Genomic DNA, 11,864 nt, shown 5'->3' on the forward strand with positions numbered 1-11,864 from the left:
GCTTTACGCAAAAGCCGACTTTGAGAATTTTGATGTAGAACTGGGTGTTTAGCAACCTTTTCCAGAATAAGACAGAAAGAAGGTGTAAATTACGCTTCCTTGATCATCTCAGCATTTGTAAATTTCAACCATTGCTTATCCCCATGGCTGCTGCAGTGACATGAAGTCTACTTGATCTCGGGATAATTTGGCTGTGAAGTTTTTGCCTGGGACTAGAATACTTACTGCCTAACATTTGTTTGATGATAGCGCTGGTAATCTCTCTTCTCCAACAGTGCAGAAAATGTCTCTGTAGCAGTAGTGTTTTGGTTAAACTAAGCTGTGTATAATGTGCAATTGACAAAAATGCCCATGCAGGAGCATTCCTTTTCTTCAACTCTAGCAATACTGACATTGGTGTTGGATTATTTCTGGTTGCAGGTGAAGGGCTTATTCTAAAGCTTTGAGACCAAAAACATGCAGGATTTTTTGGATATGGTGGATATGCTTGTTTTGCTATGTTGATAAAGTACTTTAATTTCCTTCAGAGAAACCACAGCATCCATGAGAGCGGAGCAAGATAAAAGAACAAACTAACCAAGTTAAGGGAACGTGATTCAGCACGAAAGCTAATCAGGATGAATGTCTTATATGCATTAAAAATATACAAAGAAAGGAGAATATCCACCGATCTTCCTAACTGAATGCATTTATTTAGCATGTATATCTTGATGTACCTTTTAATTTTTTATTATTTATTTTATGTATTCTGAGCTGTGAGCATCAGGGGACAATGCATACGTCATTCCACTGGGAGAGGTAATTTTAATTCAGCTCCAGAGAAGAACTTAGTCATCTAGACCAAAAGATAGGATTCATCTTGACACAACTGATCCTGTTTTGGTTTATGAGCCAAGTGCTCATTTTCTTCCATAGGTTGTAAAGTTTCTAGTTGAATTGTTTTTGCTTGATATGATAGCTGTATTGAACTCAAGGTTCTTATGTTTAAAGTCTTTATTAATACTGTAATATCTGATGGGACTCTTGGCTTAAACGACGACACATTAGTTTATTATGAATTGTCAGCTGCAAGTTTTGATAGCTGAAGCTAAGATTTCAATTATGACTTTGTAGTTATGAGTCCTTTCCTTTTCCCTTATTTTTTAGTGGAATTCTAATTGGACCGGCTCTCATTTGATATAGCAAACTGCATGTTCAGTTGCTCCCCTTTATCCATAGGTGAAACTAGGTTGAATAACATATGTGGGCAGCTGGAATTCCAAAAAAGAAAAAGTTGATTATTTTGCAATATAGTTCTATCTGCCTTTCATTTAAGTATTCGTTCCCTTTTGCCTATGTATTGTATCGTTGATTAAAACTGACCCCTGAAGTTCTGTATTTACTTTTACTCCAAGTGGCATGACATCAATTTTCAGCATTCGTTCGTCCAAAAAATTGCTGAAGATATGGAGGTGAGCCTTGGCCATAATTACATTTTTCTGTAACAGTGTACCATATCCTGCTGCCATGCGAACTTTAGTTTGTTCTTTTAACATCTATGTCGGAATCTTGTTATCTTTTAATATTATTATGCTAGACATGATTGGTGATTGGTTTGTCCAACTAAATGCTTGAAGGGAAGTGGAAATCATATGATACTTATTTGTTTTCTACTATTACCAGTTGATTATCATGGGGTAATAAGTCAATGTGATAAAACTAGTATTTTGGGAATTGATACATAGACATGCAGGTAATATGATGCTTAATTTAGATGGACTATCGTAATTTGTTTTGGAATGTTTTAATCTCCTCATTTGGACGTGAGGATTCGAATTTGAAGGAAGGATTTTGAAAATAACCAGTGGATTTGAAGTTCACTAAAATGATTGATATAGCTTAATAAAGCTGAAGGATTTCAAATATCCATTATAACGGAAACTATACAAATTCGTTCGTCGAATCTGTTATTTTGAATGTGAAACTTTTAGCTTCAGATTCATCAATCGAAGCACAAACCGAAAAGGATTCATGGGCAAAAACTATTGCAACCATCGGCAGTCGGATGGAAACTACTTTGGCATGTGAAGTATTACTGATTCAGGTAACAAGCTGGCTTCGACATGTGAAAGATTGCTGATTCAGGTAGCCAACTTGCAGAAGATAAACTTTTACAAGGAAGAAAGAAGAGGTTCTCACGACTGTTCATTCATGTAAGTACTTTTTTCCCATCATCTAATTCCATGCCAAAAAAGTTCCAAGTTCAATGATGGTTATTGCAAGATTTCTGCAAATGCAAGCTTCATCAAGGACCATTAGGCTGTTCAGAAGTTTACAGAATCTGACCGTATTGATTATTGAATTGAGAAAACATATACTGTATATGATCTTGTTTATGCATTGTTTTACTAGCATTATTCAACTTAACATTGAACGAACTTAGGAGGTGTTTGGTTTGTGTTTTTACTATAAATTGTAGAGAAAGTTGTAAATTCAATTGTAATGAAGATTGGGAGGGAAAAAAAAAGGTAAAGTAAAATGACTTCCGCTGAGATGTAACATAATTACGAATACCCCCTTGTTATTTGAAAAATTATCAATACCCCGACTGTCTAACAATTAGCCGAATCCGTTAGGTTTTCTTCCATTGTTTGTGGTGAACTGACAAAAATGCCCTTGTGGATTAAAAATTATAATTTTATTTATTTTTTTATGGATTAAGTGGTTCGATTTTTTTATAAGATTTTAATTTTTTTTTAGAAAAAAAAAATACAGTAAGGGCAAAGTTGACAATTTCAGACCTCCATCCAAGGATTATAATTTCATCAAACATCAGGGGTATTTGTAATTTTTCAAACAATAAGGGATATTCGTAGTTATATCAAATCTCAGGGGAAGTCGTAATTTATCAAAAAACAAAAAAGTTGAAATTGGATTATTTGGGAAAGAAACTTAATATATATAATTTTTCAAATGAGCTACGAATCTCATTAGTAGGGAGAAACTTATAGCTTTTGGCTTACATAAACTCAATTTAAGCAGTTCAAAAGTGAAAATATTTTTTCACCGTAAGGTTGATAAGCACTTAAGATAAGCTATCGCAAATACTGCTTTAGCAGGGAACTTTTGTAAAGTGAAACCAAGACTTAATTCTTACATAAATCAAACTACTCCTTACCATTTCTGCTGGTCCAGTGACAGATTTCTGAGAAATTTTTATAGCATGGACCATCAAGATTTTGATCTGCATCGGAACTTTTGTGAACTGAGCTGCATGTTTTACTTGGTTTTCCTCGTTGAGCTTCTTGCCTTCTGGCCCTTTAAAAATTTGGGTGAGAGCCATTCTCCATTCTCAACTTTTAAATTCCTTTGTTGCATCCGGATGGAATGCGATCCAAGTCGAGAGCTGACCTGGCGATAACTTGGCTATGATCCGACAATGATCTGGCGTGCGGGTCTAGATAAAACTGGACTAGTAGTGGTTGGCCTATACACAAAATATTAGGTTAGTTAAGATGGTCTTCAACTAAAACCCGTCGAAGTTTAAGTCAATTTAGAGTTCAAAATTACAGGGATCGTACATAAATGCATGCCTGTATAATGGAACTTCCATGTATTTATAAGAACTTATGTGCCAGAAACTATACGGGCCACTTGTCAGTAGCAAAAGAATTTGAAACCTATCAATATTCTATAGAGTATAATTCAAAATAAAAATTAAAAAATTAGAAATCTTTTTTCATAATAAGTTTATGTAAATAAATTCAAAAGTTTATTATTATGAATTTGAAATCTTATCAATCCAAATATATAATCACATGCACTTTAGCCTATGTGCATCATGCACATGTGAGAAACATACATTAGCAATAGAAATTCCCCAGATTCACAGGGCTTTCAAAGTATATTTTGAGCATTAAATAGACTTTTAAAATAATTCACTATTCTAAAGCTTCATGTTTCCGTAACTTAGAATTAGTGATTTTTTTTTAGATGTAATTACTGTATTTTCGAAAAGTGACAATTATTAATTTTTCGCCAAACATGTTTTTTTAATACCATAAGACTTCTCGTTGGGTTGCATTCGGATAGATGGATTTGAAATCATGAACTTTTGAATTTAAAGAGATTTCAAATTCTTTAATTCTGAACTTGCACCGTGTTTTGTTGAATATTGGAGAATTTTAAATTTTACTAATACGGAGTCATTTGAATTTTTTTTTTCTTTTCAAATTAATCAAAATCAAATTCATGAATCTAAATATAGGTATTTTTGCATCGGGTTTTTAATTTGAAAAGTGCTCCCAAAAATACACCAAGTGATGATCATAGTAAAAGTTGGAATAAATTTTGTGTTTACACTAACTTGACATACCAAAAAAAAAGCCCAATACAGTAGGATGACTTAGCAAACAACATGGATTACATGTTATATACATTTTTTACTCATTCAGACACATTATATGAAAAAAAAAAACCTCTAAGAAACTCCTCCTAGATTCTTGGTGGTCGACCTGGCAGCAACAAGCAAAGCAGAATCTGCAGAACTCGAGTTGACTGAGCATGACTCATTCAAACGGTCATATCTCTTTCCAAATAAGTCCAAATCGCATTTTCTTTTTTTACTTTTTTTTTGTTAGTTAACTGACTCGTGCAACTTTTAAATGGTTATCACGTGCTGCAACTACTTACGAATTTTGCCCCAAATTGGCCTATAAATATAAGTCATTGTGCAGTTATAAGATTAATAAGTACCACTCATTCTCACATACCTGTTTTTCTCGATTCTTAGCAAGCTTCTTGCATATTTTCGCACACACTCACACTTCAATATTTTATTAATTTCTTTTGATTATTACACCATTAATCGTATATTATTTCAAACTTTTCTATTATCTCTTCAGTTAATTAATTACTAACTTAAGCATCATAATGCTAATCTTTGTTCCGCATGTTACTCCTCCTTTGATCTTAGAATTTATTGAAAATCTTTCGATCATTGTGATGCTACTGGACTCCTTTATGGATCAATTACAATTTGATTGTTATTAAAAAAATACTCAGGTATAGATCTATTTTTTGAAATAATGATGTAACGATATAATTATTAGGTTTAATTTTTTAATAAAAAAATATAGGACCCCTTTTTTTGTGCATGGAGCCTAATTAGCATGTGAGGTGATGTCCCTATAAGACACGTTTGGCGTTCAATAAATTAGCAGTTGGACGTCTCCATAATAACAATTAATGAGTTTGAATTTAAGTGACAATCAAGATTTCAATATCCCTACAAGCTTGAGTGCATACGCCGACCAAATTTGAGAAGATTTGAAAAATAATTTCAAATAATTCCATATTAAAAGAATTTAAAATACATTAATTTTTAATAAATATAATTGAAATCTAGATATATAGTATTTAAAATTATTTAAATAATTTTTTAAAAAAATACAAAATTCGTTAATCCAAACGTAGCCTAAAACAGACATGTAAATGGGTAAACTCACACTACAAGAAAATATGATATCAGTGACAAACTATTAAGTTATAAGTTTAAAGTTTTCATTAATAACATATATTAAGTGGCAATAATTTTTATTTTGTCATTATATAATTATTAACAATAAATAATATGTATAAAGTTGTCAGTAAATACAACTAGCGACACATCTATAATGACAACTTAGTGCGTCACTATTTTATATTGTCACTAGATCGTCACTATACATGAGTCACTAATTAATTTAGTCGCAACTTTATGCATATTTTTCTAATCTCATTAATTCATGTTAATAACAAGTTTATAAAATATAATAATTATTAAAATTATGAAATTTTTTATTGTGACAAAATAAACAGTCTCGTCACTAAATATCTATAATTAATATTGTCACTTAATTTTTTTGTCACTGATCTTCTGTTTTGTTGTAGTACCAGGCCCAGAACCCTAATGTCGCCCTAAAAGAATTTATTATAGATTAATTATTTGATTAGTGGCTTTAATTAAACAATTGTTTAAATTATTTAATATGAGACGTAAGTTTTGACGCCAATTTTTAATATTTTGTTATGATTTTTTTACTAGGGTTAATATTTTTGCTTTGCTTGTTGAAATAACAGTTAATAGTTACCACTAACAATTATTTTTTATTTTTAAATTTATGGTAAATCACGTTGACACCCCTTGAGGTTAGGTCAAAATACACAAATACCCCCTACTTTTTGCAAAATTAAGCTACACCCCCTGATGTTACAGTTGTAATTTTGTATGAGACAGGGAGTATTTGTATAATTTGATTTAATTTTAGAGAGTGTAAATATAATTTATCCTTAACTTTAATAATTAATTATGATTAAAAAATCATATTTATCATAGATATTCAGTCATATAGACCAAAAAATACTATTTTTTTAACAATTTATTATTTCTCAATAATATTTAATATGAGGATCCATTTGCAATAATTTTCATAGAAAAAGTACCGCCTAAATACATATTTTAAATTCTTTTTCAAAAATCATCAACATTAATAGGGATAATTATATCACCTCCTCCTGAAATTTGATGTAATTATATACAAATTTTTGTAATTTAAAAAAAATACATATATTGCCCCTTAACATTTGTTTACTTCTAATAAATTGATTTCTCCATCAATCAAAATACACGAAATTAATTGATATCAGCAAAAAGATTGAATGAAAATCTATATTACCCCCGATCGACTGATAATTGATTTTATTGCAGGTTAAATAATTCTTTTCTAACCAAACTACCCCTATAAAGGTGAAGATATACCTCCTTACATGCATTAGTGTGTAAAAATGTAGAAAGATAGTTTGATCAAAAAAGATTTATTGAACTTGGAATAAGTTAGTTATAAGTGAATCAGGAGTACATGTGGATTTTTATTTAATTTTTTTAAATAAAAACAAACGTCAGGAATACTAGATGTAATTTATCAAATTATAAAAAGTATACGTATAATTACACCAAATCACACGAGAAGAAGACGTAATTGTCCCACGTTAATATATTATTAACAATGTCAAGATTTACCTGAAAACGCATCAAATCCCATGTTCATTTAATTAACCAAAAATTACCATCCAAATCTAACAAATATTGGCATATGCAGCTACTGTATATGTTTAAATTCCCAATATATATGTCAGATCGAATGCGGAAGCGTAAGAATCAGGATTGTAATCTGCATCAACTGATTAATTAACAAAGAAATTGAAATTTACTGTGTGATGAGTTCAGATGATACATAGGATAAGATCTCCTTACATTAGTACGAAATAAATCTAAAATCAACAGTATTCGTTAGATGTACTGGAGTTGCCTACATAAAAACACTTGGTCTATCGAATTAGGAGATTGGTCTATAAAGTCGTAAAGTCGAAACTGAGATATATAGAAAAATTAATAAAGATATCTGAATATTTTGTTTGATGACTGTTATAGCCTTCACCCAATGTACGAATGCCATTAGGACTTTACGGGATGGTGAATGCCACATGTCCAACTATGAAGGGTCTAGATTGTCTTCGAATCGAGTTGAGTCGGGTCGGGTTGGACTAACCCAATTTGACTAAACGCTCAAATCCTCCTAGGTTGAGCCATTCTTGGCTTTATGGGAAAGCAAGCATTTATTGTTGGACACCCAAGTCATAATCATGTCATCAAGAGCGAAAACTCCAGCAAAAACTGTCAAAATTCAGATTTATTTTCATAAAAAATTGCCTGATGCATACACAATAGCCTTTGCTCAAAAATTATTTTAAATGAAATGGTGACATCTTTTGAAATTTGGTATAATTGAAAATATCTTCTCGTCGTTTGAAAAATTATCAATACCCCCCTGATTTTAGCAGTCGTACAACAATTAGCCCAATCCATTAGGTTTCCATCCATTTTTGTGGTGAACTAACTAAAATGCCCTCGTGGATTAAAAATTATAATTTTTTAATTTTTTTATAATTTTTAAAACATTTTCATCCACTCCGCTCGATTTTTTTATAAGTTTTCAATTTTTTAAAAAAATTAAAAAAACACAATAAGGGTAAAATTGATAATTTCATACCTCAATCCAAGAATTACATAATTTTATCAAACATCAGGAGATATTTGTAATTTTTCAAATAATAAAGAAATTATTCGCAATTATGACAAATCTCAATAGATATCATCGTAATTTACCGAAAGCAATAATGTAGAAACAAGCCAGGACCACAGCTTACGTCGTAGCCGCTCTTAATAAAAATGTTCCAATGATAAATTTTGTACATCCCTTATATTATGCTATGATTTTTAATTTTTTATCTATAAAATTAAGACGTGATCATAACTTATCAAGTGGTCAGAAAATCTTAACCAAAAACCACTTAGTCCAAACATGGGAAAATCAGAGTCTTACCCTAACATCCTCAACCTCATGTAATAAGGACACATGATTACTTAAATTTCATGGACATGTACACACACACACAGCAAAAACGAGATGATAAAATTCCCTTTCACCTTTTCCCGTGTATGGAAACACCTTCACATGCCATGTTCCTACCACCATTTATTTGCCAGATTTTTGTTTTCTAAAGCTGCAATTTTGATCATTATTAATTTCTTCTATATATCTTTAATTTTAATATTACTGTTCCATTTTTAAATTCTTTGTTTTATTTTATAACTCGTCATACGAAAGTAAGCCACAAGCTCGAGTTCAAGCTCGTCTCTCTCAAGTTAGCCGAGTTTGAGCTCAAGAAGCTCGGTTTTTTTCTTTTTTCTTTTTTTTTTTGTACGAATTAATATGAAAATTCTGTGTTGTTGGCATTCAGACTGAAACTTTATAGGACTTAAGTATTGTTCTACGTCTAATCTTTTGGAGGGGTTAAATACAATTTATCCCTTGCGTTACAAAAAAATTCTGTTAAAAAAAAAGTGTAATTTACCTCTTGTGATTTAAAAAATGATGCAATTTACTTTCCTTCAAAGAGGGGATAAATTTCATTATTTTCAGTATCATAGAGAGGTAAATTGCATTTTTTTTTTCACATGGGCTTTTTTGCACTTTTTCATTAGGTACAATTACACTCCCTTCTCCTAAGATTTGGTATAATTATATGCAGACCCCCTGTAGTTTGGACAATTACATCTAGCATCGCTGAGGTTTGCTTCTATCTAATAAATAAGTTCCTCCATGAGTCAAAATTCACCGAATTTGCTGATATTAATAAAAAATTAAAAAAATATTTATATTTACCCACGATTGACTTCATACTGACTTATAACAGGTCAAATAATTTTTTTATAACCAAATTACTCTGACACATCTTTACGCGTTAATGCATTTGAAGAGGTATATCTTCACCGTTATAAGGGTATTTAGTTCCAAAAAAATTATTTGATCCGCAATAAGTTCGTTTAAGTCAATTAAGGGTAAATATCAACTTTCATTCAGTTTTTTTGTTAATATCAACAAATTTAGTGAATTTTGATTAAAAAAAACTTATTTATTAGACAGAAGCAAACCTTAATATACGAGATGTAATTTTTCAAATTTAATTATTTTTCTTAAAAAGAATAGTATAATTATCTCTACATATTAATATTAACCTAGAACTGAGGATGTACAAGCAGCAGCGTACCCGGCATGCGTGGAGTTTGGGAAGCATTTATTGTACGCGAGGAATGCGTATTTTAGTATGATTATTCCTGAATTGGTCGGTCCATCTGGTCCTCATCATGAGGAACAAAGGGTGTGTGATTAAGCCATCAAATTCAGAGTCCTCTGATCACCTTCTCATTTGCTGTAAGGAACTGCCGGAAAAAATGCAATTGTAATTCTGTAATTTGTGGGATTTATTTTTTATTTTTTATTTTACACGAATTAAATCTTTTAATTTAATCCTATAAGTAATTTTAATTAATTCTCGACTAATTTGACTAAAAAATTATATGTAACTTGTATACGCCTAAATTAAATTATAATTTTCAGTCCTATAATTTAAGAATTGACGTTTTTTATCCTGCATAAATTAATTTATAGGAATAAATTTATAATTTGATTAAGTTATGTGCAAATTAAACACAATTTTTGATTAAATTAGTTGTAAAATGATTAAAATTATCAAAATTTTAAAGTTACAAAACTATATTATAAAAATTAATTTGTACAGAATAAAAAAAAATAAGAGCGCTTAAATTATAGGGGTAAAATTGGAAATTTTCCAATGAATTGCATGCAATTGAGTATATCAATATTTTCATAACAAACAAAGCAACAAAGATAATAAACTATAAGTTATTACATAAATAGAACAAATGTCGTATATCTGGAACTTGAAAAGACAAATCTTTGCTTAGCGAAGATCTGTGATGCATGGACATAGTGATACGGACATAAAAATACAAAAAAATTAAAATAAATTAGGATACGATATGGCAATGTACGACTACATATATAATATATTTTTTATTATATATTTATATATGTTCTTAATTTTTCATAAAATTAAAATATGCAATATGAAAAATATTAAGATAAAATATAAAATAAGGATATCTTATATCTAAATTCTTAATCAGATGTGGCTTAAAATATATATATAATCAACTTATTTTAAAAAATAAATTAGTTAAATCATCATGAGCGTGTCTCTTTTTTTTAGTAATTTTGTCTCAAAACTTTTAGTGTGAAGGGAGTGAATTTTCTTTTTATTAAGCCCAAAATTCTTTTGAAATTATAAAAAAATTATAAACACGTCCCTACTGTATGTCCGATTCCCGTGTCCTATTTTTTTTTGTATATACCTTTGGACATGCGGATATTATATCCAAACCGTGTCTGACAATGTACTGAATAAACTTTTAGAGTATCCGTACATTATAGGTGAAGAGTCTTGGAGTCGAGGTCAAGTGGTTGGGCTGCATCTCTAGGTTGCAACTTGCAAGGGGATAACTTTAAAATCAACACAAACACCAGTATTAGAATTGACAACAGGGTGGATTCAAGATCCGTTCCGAATTTACGAGGGTTCTTAAAATCTAAATTTTAACTAGTCCCGAGAGTCATTTGAGACACAAGCCTGCCCCATTTAGGCGGGTAAGGAGCGAGATGGACCCAATTTATCTGAACCCATAGTCATATATAGAATTGTCATCAACGAAAAAGTTCCAAAATTTGAGATAAAATTTTATGATTAGATCATAGTATTATAAACAGCTATGTGAATAATATATGGATGTTACTTATGATTCAATATTTATAAATATTGGCCATTGGTACATCTGAGCGAGCGCTAAAATGCTCTGCCACGTATTCTACATTTATGGTCAATGAATAGGGTCATTAATCCGGGTGGGTCAGGTCAAAGGAATCCTGGGACAATGTAGGCACATATCCTTCTCGGAGTGGAGTTAGCTTCAGAACTTAGCAACCTAATTTGAATTAATTTCAACACTGAGTTCTTGATTTTCGAGGGAGAAATTAACATAGATATATAACTCTCAACATAATTGCAATTAAATTGTTATTAATAACAACTAATTACATGTGTAGAAAGACACATTAATTCATTACATCATTTAATATATTTAAATTCTAAAATTAATTCAACACATCGATAATTGAAAGCAACGAATACATTCAAACGAAACAAAGGAACAAGAAATTATAATGAAATTAGACATATACCCACGTTCGTGAGACTCCAACACGAAAAATTCTCACCATGACTTGATTTTGTCGAACTTGAACCAATTATACAATACACTTGCTCTGTAATTGATTCGGTTCGGTCAACCCTGATCTCTGTAGGAATTCTTTATCAAATCCATAATCTTTTGATTGAGAGGCATCAACTTTACCAAAAGCTGTAGG

The 11,864-nt window shown here is 30.6% G+C and overlaps 1 protein-coding gene across 1 annotated transcript in view; it reads left to right on the top strand.

The window, feature by feature from the left end:
- The window catches only part of LOC105165578 (trifunctional UDP-glucose 4,6-dehydratase/UDP-4-keto-6-deoxy-D-glucose 3,5-epimerase/UDP-4-keto-L-rhamnose-reductase RHM2-like), a gene marked incomplete in the record, with an annotated part of 2,968 nt that extends 1,960 nt beyond the window's left edge, over positions 1-1,008 (top strand). Inside the window, 2 exon segments of the mRNA XM_011084633.2 lie at positions 1-254; positions 421-1,008. Coding sequence (XP_011082935.1) covers positions 1-24 — 24 coding nt within the window.

The sequence above is a fragment of the Sesamum indicum genome, linkage group LG6, assembly GCF_000512975.1.
Source record: "Sesamum indicum cultivar Zhongzhi No. 13 linkage group LG6, S_indicum_v1.0, whole genome shotgun sequence".
Classification (NCBI taxonomy): Eukaryota; Viridiplantae; Streptophyta; class Magnoliopsida; order Lamiales; family Pedaliaceae; genus Sesamum; species Sesamum indicum.